Raw genomic sequence first — 17,968 nt, 5'->3', positions numbered from 1 at the left:
CTATGAGGATTCAGTGTTCTTGACAGCTGCAACCACTTCTATCATGTCCCTCAATTCTATTATCACTTAGGTACCTATATAATACCCACTACTATCATGCACATGACAATCATGATATCACACCACTACAAAGAGACAGCAGCAGTAATGCTTCCCTAATTTAAAGGTAGTTAACCAAGGCATGAAAATATTAACCAGCTTCTCCAAGGATGACTACAGCTGAGCAGGGAATAGAAATCAGGTCTCCAGGATCCAAGGCTAGTGCCTCGTGACTTCCTCGCATTAAACTGGTGTCGGTGCCAAGGTACACGATTGATAGCCCAGAAGTTGCAAGCTCAAGGCCAGAGCAGCAGCACACATGATGCAGCACACATGAAGCACACAATGAATCTGAGAATTCTGCTAAATACCTTATCACAAGGACACAAGGAAAGGAAAGTGCAAGGTTGTGATAAATACACGCAAGATAATAAACACAGTATTGGGCAGTACATGCAAAAGCTGCTTTTTCATAAGCAACTTTTTCACTTACTAGTTGATAACTTTAAATTTCGTCAATAACAGGAAGAAACCCCCCCAACTGCTTTATTATACCGCTTTCCCATTGTCCACAGCACAACAGGAAAGGTACTGGATATATACTTGGTAACAAATAGAAAACAAAATACAAGGCATATTTAAGCCAATCATCTCAAGACATAACCCCCCTCCCCAAGAAGTTAACCAAAGCTCCTGACCAAGTTCTGAGATGCAACAGACCACAAATTTCTTGACTCTGCCTGAAATGTGAACCTGGAATGGGTAAAAATAATCCAGAAAAATCAAAAGAGCATGTTTTAAGTGAAAGAAAACTTAGTTCTTAAAGTCAGAAGCAGAGCCCAGGCTGTTCAGATCAATGGGGCAAGGTTAGTTTATTAAATCATGCCACCATCTAGTGGGAAGGAAGTTGCACATACATGCATACTGATATACCCACTCATTTAATATTTACATTTGGGATACAATACAGAAGAACAAAAGTACAATCTAACAGCTAAAATGCAGTGTCATTTCTTTCACAAACACCAATACTTCCCTATCTCTGTGTAAAATGCTGTAACCATTGCCATCTAGTGGCTAGTTTATTAAACGCAACTGTCAATTACTGTCAGCAGCGTAGGCGACATCAGGGTTTGTTTTTGTTTTTTTAGTAGAGTTTGATCCTTCTGAATTGTTTCCATCTACAAGTCCCTTTTTCTTGGAGAGACATACCCTAGGGTAGCAAAGGGGAGCTGGATCAGGAACAGAAAGCCCTCTTGAGCTTTTGCTGAACATACCAATATCTTGGTAATATGAACCACGTGATTAAAAAACCCCCACAAGAATCATTAAAAGAAAAACATAGAGCCAGTTCTGGGCCGTAAGAATATTATTTTTTTATTTTCCTAAGTATTCTTAGACACATTAAATATGCTGGTAACTGTAATGGGGGTAGAGATTTAATCATTGAATTTTTTTAACATGCAAGTCTAAAGCAGCAAACTGCCCTTTTTATCATGGGTTCCTGTAGTTCACACTTAATATTCAATCTTCTCGAGCTCATCCATGTCATCTGGGTCCAGCTTCTTAATCTTGGTTTCTTAAAAACAAAACCAAACAAAACAGCAACAAATAAGTCTCCAAACTGCACTCCACCAGCGGTCACTCTTCTGCAGCAAGAATTTTATACGGAGATTTTGTTTTCGTTGGGGGATTTTCAGATTTTCTTGGAAAGAGATAATAAGGATCTTTAACTTATCAGGTCAATAATATTGATACAAGCATTATCACAATAATGGGGGCTATTAACAATCAAAGTAGAGCTACCAAGGGCCAAACTGCAAACATCATGCGAGTATGGGACCTTAATTTGAAGAGAATTTACCAGCGTGCGAGTCTGACATCTCTGCTAACATATTCTAAAATAACTTTAAGAGTCTTTTTTTCCTTGAGATGTCCATTTAACAATTTTCTACAATTAACAATTGTTCTATAGAACATTATCATGTATTTTCTTGCACACAGTGTTATATATGCGGATGGAAATATCTGTATGAGTATTCAGTATAGTATTTCCAGTCAAAGTACTTCAAGTGATATTCAAATAAACTTTGAGAAAGCACAATGTAAACTGGATTAAGGCAGCTGACAACATAAGGCTACTATCCAAGGGAGACAAAGGCTGGGAACTTCTCAAATTAAAAACAGTGAACAGTGTTAGATTTCTAGATGAATCCCAGGTGTTATGCCTTATCTCCTTACTTTGCAGGGATGTTGTGATAACTAGGTAGTGTTTGGAAAACACTTAACAAATAAAGAGGGTTATATGCGCTAAGTATTATTCTAGCGAAATAATTAACATCCCTAAATCTCAAAGTTTAACAGCTTTACTGTGTAAAAGTTGTTAAAAAGAAAAATCAGATTATCTAAGATTAAGGTATTAAAAGATGAGTGGAATTAGAGATCATGCTTAAGGCTCATTTTACTAATGCCACTCCTGGCTATACTTGTGCACATACAACTTGAAAAGGAAATGCCTTTTTTTGCAACACAGAGTAACCTGGACAATATTCTTGCTCCTGGTCCCATGAAACAGGTTTATTTAGACCTAAACAATCTAAAATTATTATGAAAAACAGACACAAGATAGCTTTAGTGAGCATTTGAGAAAACTCCTGTCTGCCAAGTCATGTATTAAGATTAAAAGTTAACTGTACTGCTTACTGAGGTGGCCTGACATTGCCCAGCATAAAACTGGGAAAGCTAACCATCTGGGTTAAAATTTCCCATGTCAGGTTTCTGTCTCTCACAAGTTTCTGGAATATTTCAGCAGTTTTGCTAACAAGACTAGGAATTACACTATCCCTCACCGTGCCCATGGTAAAAAGTGCATAAAAGTCTTAGAAACAATCTCAATGTTCCCACGTCCTTATGTAGGGGCAAGAGACAGTCTGTAATTACAAGGCATGCTTTTTGCAGCCTGGAGGAGAGGCTCGGGGTTCAGGGAGGGGGCAGACTCAAATCTGCCATTGTAAGGACAGCTTAGATTTCAGGTGAATTTTGAAGAGTCCCTTCATGGGACGTGCTCTAGCCAAAACTTTGCTGGGATACTGCAGGCAGCCCTTCTCCTGTTCTCTCTCTACCTGACCAGATATTAAATTTATCTCGGAAAGATAAAGCTGCTGCTGTTTTTATGGCAGATTGCCTGTTTTTACAACACAACCAGTGTGAAGATGTAGCCATTTGTGCTTTGTCCCACTTTAGAGAGAGAGAGGGAGAGGGGGAGAGAGAGAGTTTATCATGACAAATGTAATGCCTACCAGAACCCCGTGACCCTCAAAGATTGTGGAGGGGAGGAAGCAAAAGCTGATCCTGCAAGAAGATGAATTCAGGCAGGGCAGAAACAGAACTAGTAAGGAGGGGAAAGGTGAAGGAGGAAAGAGGCCAGGATGAAAGTTGGTAACTGGACCCTACTGGCTTAGGAAGACTGACAAGAAGTTTGGAGTGGGGAGTTACATTGAAACTGAATGAAAAGTCCTGGGGTGGCTGGTAATGGAAACCACCTGGGACAGGAAACAGATTGAGGGTAACAAAGCCATGAGAATCTAGGGAGCATGGAAGAACTGGAAAGAGTAGGGCAAGATGGAGCAACTGGGAGAAAAGGAGGTGAGAGTCAAAGGATTAAGATTAGAATTGCAGAGCCACCAGCCCTGGACCTCAAGAAGGCCAAGATGAAGAATCAGGGGTAGGAGAGAAAGGTTGGCAGAGGGTTGTGCTCAGAAGGGAACAGCAAAAGTATTCACTTCCCTCCCTCCCAAGCCAGGTTCAGGATTCTCAAGTCTCAGCATCCCTCTGCTCTCAGCAGATTTTACTGAAATCCATGGCACAGGGACCCTTTCCCCTCCAGTACCATCCAGAGTGAAGAGAAAAAAACCTTTTCATGCTGTCACTTACCGTCAGCTCAAGTGTCATAGGCCCGTGATACATCTAATACTGCAGATCATACACCTGAATACCAGTATGATGCTATATAATAACAAACCTGCTGCACCCCAGTTTGCCCCCCTCCACTGTAGCCGCCTCTCCCAGCACAGCTGCCGTTTGCTCTGTGCAGTTGAACCCGCAAAGATGTGGTGCTCCCAGGTGAGGGGGGCTAGTCTGGGACTGGGCTCAGTGCAGGGCAGATGGTGGTGGCCTGGGCGGCACTGGAGGGGTGGCTACGGCAAATTCTGGGGTGGCCATAATACCCTCTTGTGCTGCCCGTGGGCTCCAGACCCTAACTGCGCTTTGTTTCAGAGGCTGCTGCGTGCACACCTCTGGGTGGGCAGTGGCAAAGGGACATAAGGCAGTGAAACCCCAGGTCCTCCGGCACCATCCGCTCTGAGGCACACATGCAATCACTGCCAGAGCAGCACAGGGGCAGCACAGCATCAGCCCCTCTACCCAGAGGCATGCATTTGTGCACTGCTCCAGTCCCTTGGGACTGAACCGACCAGTAGCCTCCAGTGCAGTGCCTACCTGGGTCCTGGCCCCAGGAGGGGAGCTGAGGGTGAACAAGGCTGGAGTCTGGGCAGGTCCGAGCAGCCATGGCACCTGTTCCCAGGGCCCTGGGGGTCTCCCTCAGCCAGGCCCTTGCACTGGGGGTGGCTCCACCCCACTGGCACTGTGCCTGGTGCACAGGGAGGATGAGGTTGGAGCTGGGAGCCCCCACGCCTGGTGTCCTGCTCCAGCCAGGCAGCATCCCCTCGCAGGGTGGACAGCTGTGCCCAACCCAGCAGAGCTGCACAGGCCAGACCCCACGTCAGGTGCCATTGGGCACCCCTGCCTGCCCGCCCACCCTCCCACTGCAGGCCGAGCCCACAGAGCCCTGGGGGAGCTGTACTTCCCACCCAGTGCCTGCCTTCCCAAGGGGCTGGCTGAGCTGACTTGTCCATGGTGCCTCCCCCTGCATTTGCTTCTCCCTGCACTGCCCAGCCCCTGCCCCTTAGCACCTGGCACCAGCACTGCCCCTGCCTGAGTGGGACAAGGCATCCATCTGCCCGAGCCTGAGGCTGAGACCCAAGACTCACCCACCTGCTGGGAGCCTTCTGCACAGGGCTTGCCCAGCTTTCCCCCCATACTCCGCAGCTCCCCTCCAGAAACCAGGCTGGGCTGGGGGGCGCAGCCGAGGGGCAGCAGAATGTAGACAGCCCCTCTGGCTGTGCTCTCCTGACTCTGCCCCAGTGCCTGCTGTGGCGCTGGAACCTGTGGCTGCTCCAGAGAACCTGGAACAGCAAGTTAATTTTTTTTTTAAAACAATTTCCTTGCACATATCCTGGTGTGCTGGGGAAAATGACTCCACATGCCACTAACTGGCACATGTGCCGGGGGCTGCTGATTCCTGACATAAGGTAAAATCTGGTTTTATGGGTAAGAGTTGAATGCTGCTAAATTCTATCCCTGCCTCTTCCAGAGTGTCTACGAGTGTCTGTGGGATACTGTAAAGGTTGCTTAATCCAGCTGGTCACTAATTGAGTACCAGTCACAGAACTCTGCAGTCTGACTTGTGGAAGTGCTGAGCCCTTGCAAGAGGCAGCAAAGTTGATAAGAGCTGTGTTCTGAACATATTTTGAAACCTCAGGCCCTAAACATCTACAACAAGGCACTCAAAAGCAGATGCTTCTGACCCTCATCTCTGCCTGCAGCAGTCAGATGTTACAGTGATGATGAGTGCCAGAAGCATGCCCATGAAAAAATTAACAAATCTGCCTTTAAGGCAGGGTTTCTACAGTGGGCAGTAAATAAAGCCTGAAGCCACATACACACAACAGGAAGAACACGAAACATTAAGCACAATTCATCCTCACCACTGAGGCAGGGAACCTGTAGAAAAGCAGCATGTCACTGGGCAAAGTTAGGCTGCCAATATATATGCTTGGGAGTGTGTGCGTGGGGGGGTGGGCTTTAATTAGAGTGGTTCCTGGAGAGCCACAACAATTAAAATGCTGCAGCGTCATGCGTACTAAGTCCCTGTGTGTTTAAAAATGACCATGCAATGCTTTAATTAAAGCTCAATTTACAAACTGCAGTTAAAGCACCCCCATGGCCATTTTGAAATGTATGCGTGTGGGGGGGGGAGCTTAATACATGCAATGCAATGCTACAGCATTTGAATTAGAATGTGTCAGAGCACTTGTATAGGCTCCTTAGAGACTAGTGATTCACAAGCACAGGGGTGCCAAATTAAAAGAAACAGATGAGTTTAATGTTGACTTTCCTAATGTTTGAAAGTCTGATTTTTAAGCCTTTTAAACATGCTTTTAACACTGCTTTGGGTGTGCAAGTAACAGTACAGATTTACTGCAATACTGATTAAACAATATTGTTGCTATAGGTAACTCCTGCACAGCTGTGCCCTCACAGTGCAGGGTTGATAGGGATATTATACTCACGGAAGTGCTCTTCAATCCTGTGTAGCAAAGACAAGTTATATCTTTCAATCATGTTGAAAGCCAAGCCCTTCTTCCCAAAACGACCTGCCCGCCCAATGCGGTGGAGGTAGGTCTCAAAATCTGGATGCTGCAACTGGTTTGTAGGGAGATTGAAATTCACCACAATTGTGACTTGTATCACATCAATACCTAGATCAGGATGGAAGAGGAACATTCTTACTGCCAAGAAGCCCACATGAAATGCAATCCACCCAGACATTAACCTGTCAAAAAGGGGAACAACCCATTCAGCTTCAATTAATCATAGCCAATCTGTATCATGGGAAGAACTCTGTTATCACAGAAAGTGGTAAAAATAACTATCATATGGTTTAGGAAATTCAGCTAGAAGGGACTGTCCCATTAATATGCTCACAAACACTCGCTGTAAATGTGCTATTTGTGAATCCTTTGGGATTTGCTTCAAACTGTAACGTCAAGTGAAGTCACAAGCCCCAAAGTGGGGCTACCTTCTGAATACTCAGTCTGAGTCTCCACCTTAACCTTGAATTTCCTGCTGTTGCTACCACTGGCTTATAGCTTTCCTAACTACCAGTTCTTTCAGCCAGTCTTGTCTAAAGCACTTTGTTTGGAGTCGCATACATCTCATGACAGCCCACTCTAAAGCTGGATTGTATTTCTGAAATACTGCTAGATTAAAATTATGAGACTAAGATCACAGCTCATTTTCAAACTGCATAAATTGCGTTAGTCACAGACACTTTTATGAAGGTAAAAGCAAGTTTCAAACAAAAAGAAAAAACACAACAATACCCTAGTTTCTTCCCCTGCCCCTCAATTACCTAATGAAGTGAATAAGTTTCATATACAACTCAGATTAACACATCTGGAAGCTGCGTGAAATTCAGAGATCACCAACTTCACATATTTCATGGATCTTAAGTTTGGCCCATTCATTTGGCAAAAACCTGTACATCTTAGGAGGGTTTTAAGGCATACAATCTATTTTTAGTGCAAACATTTTGCAATTAAATGTAGACTTTACAGAGTCTGCAGAGAAAAAGAAATGCATACCACCAGAAAGATTAGCAAGTGCTTGAATTTCATTTAAAAAGTATTCACATAATTTTAAATGTCTTGTACTCATAGTTTATCTCTACTGAGAAACACAGAGAAAATCCCAAATAAAAGATTCCTACTCTAAGTAATATATACTTCCAACCCTAGCCATGTCTTCAGCAGAATACTACAGTTTTAAAAAACTAAAACAAAGGGAAAAAGTAGTTAGAAATGACTTGCTAGTGGAACTATTTGCCACTCATATACACAACCTCTAGGGACTTCAGGTTTCCTTACACCTACATAACAACCTGTGGCAATTATGTGGTTGTATTATTTGTCTGGATGTTATATGTTGAAAGAGTTTTTTGGATGGGCTTTGTTCTGGGAACGAACAGGTTAATGGCTGGATTGTAGAGGGGCTGGTTAATGGCACTCTACCCCTGGATGGTGCTGCCAGGGCCCCTGCCCAGAAGCTCAGGCTTTTTCTAGAAGCTGGTGTGGGGAGGAGATATGAGCAGGAGAGGCAGACAGCGCATGTGCAAGTGTGGCCAGCCTACAGCCTGCTGGAGTCTATGGAAGCCTGCTGGTGTGAACCCCCAAGAGTGGAGAAGGGTGTCTGCCATATGGGGACTGAAGCTGAAAAGGCTGGAGTGGTAGAAAGGAGGCCATCTCCTCAGGGAAGCAGAGAATGAGGAAGAGTTCGCAGCCGAGACGGTGACAATTGCTGCCTGCCACTGGAAACAGCCCTCAGCCAGTGGTGAGAGTGACATATATTAGGAGACAGTTTTAAACATTTATTTTTAAGTTTTATCTGCCCCAGTTACATTGTAGTGTTTTTCTCTAATTCATAAAAGTTGAGTTTTTTTTTCTTTGTGCCTAAATTTAGCTGTCCTTTAACCGGGACATCACCTTGCGTGGAGTTTGTACCCTCATGGCCTTGGCTGACTTGGGGTCACATCACAGAGCCACAAGCTCACTCCCTTATTTCATACACTCTGTTCCAAGTTGCATGCAACTCACTACACTATGGGTTGCTGACAAAAGACAAGCTACATCCCATTTCTTTACCCTCCACATTTAGGTGTGTTCTACCCAATATATAACCTTTAGTTAAAACCATGACATTAAGGCTGTGTGAAATTTTGCCAGGTGTTTCATTTCAAAGTTGTTTCAATGCATTTGGAGTTTGAAACAGTGAAACTGAAATGAAACAAACGCATCAAAACAGCGCTGAAATGAAATGAGGGCACTCGAAACGTTTCAAAAGTTTTGAAATGTTTCAAGCTTTGAAGCAGCCCCTGTGGTGGGAAGCAGGGGAGAGCCAGGTCTCTGCTCTGTGCGGCTCTGCAGCCCCATGCAGTTCAGCCCAGCGGGAGTGCAGCCCTGGTTCTCCCTGCCTCCTGCTGCCAGGCTGTGCTCCAATTGGCTCCACCAGCCCCATGGAGCCCAGCCTGGCAGTGGGAGGTGGAGCACAGCGCTGGCTCTGCCTGTCTCTCGCCGCTGGGCTGTGCTCCGATCAGCCCCTGGGGCCAACAGCAGCATCTGTCTTCCCCAGTGCTGGATGCAGGCTGCGCCCAAGCACTGGTCCCAGGCAGCAGTGGCAGCCTCCTGTCATCCAGCACAGATCTAGGGGTCCGCACCCCCGGGAGGAGTCCAGCACAGCCCCACAGCCCTCCCAGGGGCGCGAGTCCCCAGATCTGCGTACCAGACGACAGGAAGCTGCCGCTGCCAGGAAATTTTGCTTTCAAGAATTTGAGGTGCATCTTCTGAGAAACCTCTGCACCTATCTCCTTAAAACTTGGCATGCTTCACACACTTGGATGGGACTACCATTCCTGCAATTTGCATCTGAATCTGGCAATAAATGACAGCGTTTTAGGCATTTTCATGATTCCCCATTATAAGCTATGGGCAAAACGTCGAAACGAGTTGAAACAGTTTACACTAAACTAAATGGGACAGTGCTTCAAAACGAAACAATGAAATGAAACACCATCCCTTCAAAATGGTGGAATGGACGTAGAAACAAAATCAGAGTGTTTTGCACAGGCCTACATGACAGTGTTGCCTTTTTTCATGTAGCTTCAATATTTGAACATGTCTTCCTTATACTACTCACTATTCCATTTTACTCGACAAAGTGTTTGCTATGTATCTATCCAGACAAGAATCTTTAATATAATTAATTGTTTTTATACACGTGTCATCTTGCCATCTACAGAAGGTGAATCTTAATTAATAACCCAATCCATTCACTCCATAGGGCAGGGGTGGGCAAAATGCAGCCCAGCGGCCGGATGTGGCCCGCCAGGCCATTCTTTCCGGCCCGTGGGGCCCCTAAAAAAATGTAGGAAGTTAATATTAATCTGCCCTGGGCTGCCTGTCATGTGGCCCACAATGGCTTTCCAAAACTCTGTAAGCGGCCCTCTTCCCAAAATAATTGCCCACCCCTGCTATAGGGTCTGCAAGTAGAGTTTAGATAGCTGATAGACATACCTTATTTCAGACACAAGAGGCAGCTGACATGGGCATATTTTGTCACGGGTCATTTAAAATACAGCAAGAAGAGCAGTCTAACATATATTCTTAAAGGAAAAGTACTTTGGGATTACACACAGTATGGCAAGACAGGACAAGTGAAATTGCCGAGTCTAAAAATCAGGCAGTTCATGTAACATTTTTAGAGGTACCTAGTGAGACAAAGAGGCAGGCAGCTGATTTCACAGGCCAACCGTGGGGCTGGCTGCCATTTTTACAGGCTTATTGCAGTGGGCTCCCTTCCATGCTGCCCCATACCACTGATTCGCTGCTATTTGGCTGAGAGGACTGTCCATCACAAGGCCCATCCCCCACCACTGACTGGTGGAGGGGGCAGGGCCATGCAATGGGCAGCCATCTCAGTCAATCAGCAGTGAGGGGTGGGGGAAGCTGCAATCTTGGCTGATCCCCTTAGTGTTGGCAGCTTCCTTCCCCTCCCCCTCTCTCCAGCAGGCTGCTAGGCTGGGCCGCAGCAGCCATAAGGACAGCTGGCTCCCACTGGGAAGCAAACACTTTATTTTTAGGAGTTTTTTTTATTTTGCAGACATTGCCTGGTTTCACAGGTTCCACGAAATCACAAATTGAGTAGGTCCCTAGTTATAATGTGCTTATTTACTTATTTTATATACAACATTTTCACAACATTCTCAATTATTTTCTATGGACGAAACACTTCCCCCAGTGAATGAATTTACAAGAGGAACATTTGCCTACACCTTGGAGTATTGTATTTCTTGTGGCTGACTTCAGAAAAGGCAACTGCAAACGTACCAATTTGGTGGGCAACCAACACTAACAATTTCTCAACTGTAATGGAAGCTGTAGTGTAAATGGGTCGCACTCTGTTGTCTAATCCTATTCAAAACAAGAGTTAAAAGAAAAGAAACATTTTTATCCTGATCCACACAATAGCTTCTACCACTGTTATCACCAGTTCTGAAGAACAGCCCTAAAGTTTAACAGGATAGATGAAAGGCTTGAGGGTTAATATGAGCAACACCCTCCTGCCAAGTCACACACTGCATCTCATAGAAAATACCCAAGTTTGATCTGCTTGGAAATAAAAAAAAAAAAAAAAGTCATTGCAGTATGATATCGGTAAGCCATAGGAATGAACACCTGCTATACCAGCATCACTGACTTAATATCTAGAAACACAACAATCCCACAAAGTCATGATTGTGCGTGTGACATTACTATAGCAGAAAGTTGACAAGCAGGTCTTAATACATTAGAGTTTACAGGATTCTATACCAATGATTTCCTCTGCTGCACCCTACACTAGTTTTTCCATGCTAGGCTGGTAGAGGAAGGACTTTGTAATGCAGAAACATTACAGGTTGGATGCCCTGTGGGAGTTCTCTTATTCCTAAGTGAATCCACTTGCTTCTCTGAGTATCAAAGGCAGTACCTCTAGCACAGACATTCGTAGTGATAAGAACCTTCTCTTTTCCATCACGAAATCTTTGGATTACAGCCGCCCGCTGCTCAACTGTCAGCTCCCCGCTCAGCATGGCTACTTGGTGCCCATCACGAATCATTTGCAGAGAGAGCCATTTCGCATTTCTACGAGTCTAAAAGAACAAATGCAAAAATGAGTGAGATCAGACCTCTGCTAAGGGCTCCAGCTGGGCCCCTTTCACATGCTTACAACAATCATCCTTACACTTTGGGAAAGGAAAACATTTCAGAGGAATGCCTCTCTGGTTGGCTCTTCACAGGGCAGGCATGGGGGAATGAGATATGTGGACAACATTTACATTAAGATGCAGGGAAAATGTGGGTCCCTTACTGAATGGGGGAGGCAACCTAGTGATACATGAGGAAAAGGCTGAAGTGCTCAGTGCCTTTTTTACCTTGATCTTCACAGGCAAGATCAGGCTACTGCACCAAGCACCACAGTTTGAGGAGAAGGTGAAAAGCCCGGTGCTGAAAGAACAGGTTAGGGGCTATTTAAAAAAGCTGGATGTGTATAAGACCATGGGGATGGATACAATGCATCTAAGGACACTGAGGGAGTTGACTGATGTGATTGCAGAATTGTGACAAATCAGGGAAGGTCCTGGATGATTGGAAAAGGCCAAATATAGTGCCCATCTTTAAGAAAGAAAAGGAGGAGGAACCAAGGAGCTACAGACCAGCCAGCCTCACCTCAGTCCCTGGAAAAAACAGACAATAGGCCCTCAAAGAAACCATTTCTAAGCACTTGGAGAAGAAGGTGATTAGGAGAAGTCAGAATGGATTCACCAAGGGCAACTCATGCCCAAGCCTGACACACCTGATTGCCTTCTATGATGAGATGACTGGCTCTGTGGATGCAGGGAAAGCTGAAGATGTTATATACCTTGACTTCAGCAGGGCTTTGGATACTGTCTCCCACAACATTCTTACAAGCAAGCTGAGGAAGTATAAGGTGAATGAATGGACTGTCAGGTGGACAGAAAGCTGCCTGGATTGTCAAGGTCAACAGGTAGTAATCAATAACTCAATGTCTAGCTGGCAGCCAAGATCAAGTGGAGTACCTCAGGGGTTGGCCTTGGGGCTGATTTTGTTCAATATCTTCATTAACTATCTGGAAGATGGGATGGATTGCACCCTCACCAAGTCTGTGGATGACACGAAGCTGAGGGGTGTAGTAGACAGACTGGACGGTAGGACTAGGATTCAGAGTGACCCAGCCAAATTGGAGGATTGGGCAAAAAAAGAAATCTCATGAGGTTCAACCCATGAGAATCCCATGTGCTGCTATAGCCTGGGGACTGACTGGCTAAGCAGCAGCTCTGCAGAAAAGGACCTGGGAGGTTACAGTTGACAATAAGATAGATATGAGTCAGCAGTGTGCCCTGGTTGACACAAAAGCTAATGGCACACTGGGTTGCATTGGTAGGAATGTCTGTTCCTACCAATGCAATTTTTGTAATGCCAGCAGAACAAGGGAAATGATTATTTCCTGCTATTCAGCACTGGTGAGGCCACATCTGGAGTACTGTATCCTGTTTTGGGCCCTCTGCTATAGAAAGGATGTGGACAAGTTGGAGAAAGTGCAGCAGAGAGCAATGAAAATGGTTCAGAATGCACCACAAAGAAAGAAGTCAAGAAAGACAAAGATATGAGAGAGTCTGGAGGAAAGGGTTAAGAGAATATGGTGTGAGCAGGAATCCTCAAATGACATTCCAAGTACCACTGCTCAAACCCCTATCAAACTTCCTTACTCTGTTGCAATTGGTACTACAGCACAGGTCATTTTAAATCTGATCTACAAAACCAGTAACTCTCCCAGTAAGAAGCCAGTTAGCATGGCATCAAAAGAACTTTACCTGGCAGAAGACTATAGCCTGGCCCACAGTGATGCTGCCATAGACATTACAGAGAGCTTTGTATTTCTCGCTGTTATTCTCACACAGAAAATAATACTGCCTGATATTATTTAATGTCAGCTCCTCTCTGCGGAGTTTTATTACATTAGGATCAGGGACAATGCGTTCAGCAAATTGCCACACTGCATCCTCAAAGGTTGCTGAGAAGAGGAGCATCTGACAATCCTGTGATAAAGCTCTAGAAGAAAGAAAACAGTAAATTGTGCAGTAGTGACATTACATTAATCTTTCCTTTGCCAATACTTTTTCTTAATGTTTAAAATTTCTCCCACTTCACGGTGGCAAACTCTTAACAAAGCTGTGCTTCTATGCAATCCATTACCTGGAATAAGATTGGCTTCTATGCAATAAATTACCTGGAATAAGATCTGCATCAATAAAGTCAGGTAATAATAGTTCTGCTCTTATGCTAAGCAGACCCTTAACACTCTCTATTATTTAAGAGTTTGGGTGAGGGCCTCAAAAGTTGATTTTCCTCAGCTTGCAAAAAAAACATCCAAGCTACAGACCATTTCTTCTGTTTTAAGAGTTTTGGAGATTAATGCCAAAGCTACATCTTCTCTTCATCACAATGCAGGCTCTTTACTTTGCTGCTTTAGAACTCAGCACCTTCCACTATCTTGCCCTAAGCAAGATACCAACAGAAGGAAGTGGCAGGTCTCAAGATCAAGCTGGGAGGCTCTCATAGCAGTATACCTTGCTTCGGCCATGATAAACTAGAAAAAAAAACCTTGGGTTTTAATTCTACATAAGACAATCTTTCAACGATCATACTGGATACCAGGCAAAAGGTGTCATATTAAACTTGACCAATTTTTTTGCACATTTATTACAAAACTTTGATTTGGCCCATTCTGATTTTGGCTCAAACTGATTCAGATATAAACAGATTTACAAGCTAAAAGTGAAAATTAAAAAATTAAGCTACTATTGGTCCCACCTTCAGAACATACACTGGAAGGGGAAAAAAACAAAATAAGCTAACTAGAGTATCTACCTCTGAACACGGATACTCTGGTCTGAGAAACCCTGGGTGTTAATCATGACATCTGCTTCATCCAGCACAAACACAGAAATCTTCTTCAGATCCATCAACCTCAGTTTGAAACACCAGTCTAGGGTAGTCCCTGGAGTTCCTATTACTATCTGTTCTTTGATGACAGCACCTCTTGGAACTGGAAGATGGGAAAATTATATTAGACTTGACCTCAGGAAAGCAAAATATTTGTATTGCACTTGTAGCAGTAAACAGATGAGAATTCTCAATGGTGCACAGTAAAACATGACTATGATTTAACAGCCAATTTTCCAGTCAGAACACTGTAGATAGTACTGAATTTCAAGCAGTCTGCTGGCAATGGTTCTAGAGCAAAGTTTTAAATCCGTGTTACTGACGTTTGATTGTCAGAACTAAGGTTCTTAAGGAATCTGTTTTGCAGAAGCACAGTTACAAAGAGAAACAAGTGTTTTTTCCACTGGAGATTGGGGCATGCCTTTTTCCCAAGTTACTTACAATTTCTAACCTCAGACTAGGGGTGCATCAACAGATTTTTGGGGCCGATACCAATAGCTGATTTTTAAGGAGCCATATCAGGTGATATTGATCCAATTTCTGATATGCAGCCTGGAAGCTTAAAGAACAGCATCCAGCTGGTAAGTCTGTTATGGTGGAAGCGCGGGGGGGGGCCACAGCTAGAGGTCCCTGCGGTGAGGGAGAGAGTGGGGGTGGGGCTGGGGCAGGCGCTGCCTAGCCAGAGCAGGGCAAGATGTGGGACAGAGCCATGGCTCATCTGGGCAGCATAAGAAAGGGTGGGGGGGCTCCCTCTGCTGCACGCACCATGGGGGGCATGTGCGCCCAAATCTGTGTGGGGCAAGGGCAAGCTTGGGCCAAGGCTCTTCCTGGCCCGGCTGCGCTCGGGGTGGACAGTGGCACTGGGAGGGAAGCTGGGGGGGAGGGGCTGCACCCACCCCAAAATTTGCTGTAGCCTCCCCCTACCCCTCCTCCCAGCACTGCTGCCTGCCCACCCCATGTGCAGCCTGGCTCATCCCCCACCAGGAAGAACCCAAAACTGCCCTGGCCTCAGCCCACAGCAGCAGACCACTTCTCCCCATGGAGATCCAGAGGCACATGCCCCTCCATGCCCTCCTGGGGTGTGTGCAGCATCAGGAGCTGCTCCCATTCCCCATGCCCCTGGACGAGCCACAGCTCTGTCCAATGCCCTGCTCTGTCCCAGCTATGCAGTTCCTGTCCCAGCCCTACTCCCTCCCTCACCACAGGGGCCTCAATCTTCCTCCCCCCTCCCCTTCCACCACTACAGACTTGTGGGGGGGGAGCTGCTTCAGAGTGATGAGGAGTGGGGAAGGGGGAAGGATCTGTGAGGGGAAGGTAAGAGCCTGGGTGTCTGGGTGTGTGCACGCATCTGTGCACGTCTGTGTGCACGTGGACGGATCTGTGCGCATCTGTGCTCATGGCAGGTAGAGTGTAGTCTCTGTGGGTCCACGTGCAGAGAATGAGTAGAGCGTGTGCCCGTCTTCGTGTGTCTGTACATGCACGTGTCTGTGCATGTATCCATGTGGCTGTGTGCATCTGTGCGTGCCCACATGCGTCTGTGCTCATAGCAGGTAGAGTGTATTTGTTTGTGTGCATTCATGTGCAGAGAATGAATAGAGTGCATGCCCATCTGCATATTTGCTTGCATGTGTTTGTGAGTGCATGTGTGCATGTATGCATGTTTATAGTAGGGAAAGTGTGTTTGCGTGTCCATGTGCAGAGTGAGTGAGCAGAGTGTGCACCCATCTCTATGTGTGTCTGAGTTTGTGGCAGGAGGGAGAGTGTGCTTGTTTCTATGTGTCCATGTGCAGTGAGTGAGTAGAGTGCGTGCCAGTCTGTATGCACGCTTGTGTGTGTGTGTGCACGGGCCTGTGCGTGTGGCCAGGATACGTAGCAGGGAGTAGGGGTGGGCATGTACTCCACCACCCCCAGCCCAGCAGGGTCCACCCAGCCTCCCTCGCCAGCACCAGGAGGAGAAGGGGCCCCTCCCTCACCCCCTCTGTAGCCCAGCTCCCTAGTGGGAGGGAGTCTCCAATTTTGTGTTTGCCCAGGGCCCCAGTACACATTAATCTGCCTCTGGGAGGGGTGGAGCGGGGCCAGATGCAGGGCTCCATCCCTGCCCAACTACATCATTCTTGTTGGGCAATTTGCTAGTTTTCTTTATATTGGTGCTGATCTGATATCGATGTACTGGTCCACCTCTACCTCACACCACTGTTTTAAACATTGCATATACAAACGGCCTTGTTAGCATTAAGATCTTACACTCAGAATATGCCTACACCTATTGGAATAATAAAAAAGTAGAGCTGAAAGGGACCTCAGGAGGACATTTAATGCAATCCCCTGCTTAAGGCAGAATTGACCACAGCAGTGATGCTGCTGGTGCTTCCACTCAAACACAACTTAACTGCTCCAATTCAACTGCTTCCAAGCTCTTAAGGGATTGTTCTTCAAATAGGAACATCATCTAGCTCTTAGCGCTTTTCATACATGAGTCTGAAACCACCTACAGCAAAGGCTGGTACTATCACTACTTTATAGATAGGAATGCCAAGGAATAGAAAAGGAAAAAGCAAAGATTTCCTCTCATCAGCCAGCATAAAAGCTAAGGACAGAACCCAGGCTTCCCATATCTCACTGCAATGCTCTGGCTACTAGACCACACTGCTGCTTAACTCAGAATTTCAGATCTGTGTTGTGGGCACTAAGCCTGTGCGAATAGGGAACTATTTGATTCGGATTAGGCTGATTCGGATGCCAGAGAATCGATCTGGAGATCCAAATAGTTTTTCTGATTCAATTCGGCCAAATCGCTTCGGAAGATTCGGATATTCAACCAGAGAGTATAATGGGGAATCAATTAAATATCTATAACTTTGTTGCCCTTTGGCTGATTCAGATGCAGCTTGCAGGGATGATAGCCTCTGGCAAGAGCATAACATGCTAGGTTTCAAGGTGACGTGTGCAGGGGTTTCTGGGAAACTGCACCTCAAAGTCCTGAAAGCCAAACTCATGTCACGTGTGTGTTAAGTCACAGACGGGTGAAAACTGCCGGGATGGTAGCTCTTGCTGAGGCCACAAAGCCTGCCAAGTTTCAAGGAGATAGGTGCAGCGGGTTTGGGTAAACTGTACCTCAAGCTGCAGACGAGCAAAACTCATGATATGGGTGACCCTGTGTGTGTTAAGGCACAGCAGGGTGAAAGCTGCAGGCCTGCTAGTCCCTGCTGAGGCCACAAAGCTTGCCAGCTGCCAAGGAGCTAGGTGCAGGTTTTGGGGCCTGCAACTGACTGTGCTTGTGCAACTGACAGTCTCCATCTTGGAGCAGAAGCAGTTCCTGGCACTGTATTGATTCTTTCCTCTCCTTAGTCTGTGGGTTTTGTAGGTGTTAATCCTTGATCATTAACTCATTATCAAGTAGCTAGCTACTGCATATTGAGCTGGTCCCTGAGTGAATCATGACTGACACAGTAGTTTAGCAGCCAGGCCTG

At 45.7% G+C, this 17,968-nt stretch overlaps 1 protein-coding gene across 2 annotated transcripts in view; it reads right to left on the bottom strand.

The window, feature by feature from the left end:
- Window positions 1–1,490: 1,490 nt before the first annotated feature.
- The window catches only part of DDX25 (DEAD-box helicase 25), a 35,745-nt gene continuing 19,267 nt past the window's right edge, over window positions 1,491–17,968 (bottom strand). For both annotated transcript variants that reach the window (XM_019546944.1, XM_019546945.1), the window contains exons 6-10: window positions 14,424–14,601; window positions 13,367–13,604; window positions 11,461–11,623; window positions 6,450–6,638; window positions 1,491–1,618 (exon numbers count right to left, since the gene is read on the bottom strand). In XM_019546944.1, coding sequence (XP_019402489.1) covers window positions 1,557–1,618; window positions 6,450–6,638; window positions 11,461–11,623; window positions 13,367–13,604; window positions 14,424–14,601 — 830 coding nt within the window. In that variant the 3' untranslated portion in view covers window positions 1,491–1,556. The remainder of the gene's footprint in view (window positions 1,619–6,449; window positions 6,639–11,460; window positions 11,624–13,366; window positions 13,605–14,423; window positions 14,602–17,968) is intronic.

The sequence above is a fragment of the Crocodylus porosus genome, unplaced genomic scaffold (genome assembly GCF_001723895.1).
Source record: "Crocodylus porosus isolate Cpor-Errol unplaced genomic scaffold, CroPor_comp1, whole genome shotgun sequence".
NCBI lineage: Eukaryota > Metazoa > Chordata > Crocodylia > Crocodylidae > Crocodylus > Crocodylus porosus.
This window is presented reverse-complemented; position numbering and strand designations above follow the sequence as displayed.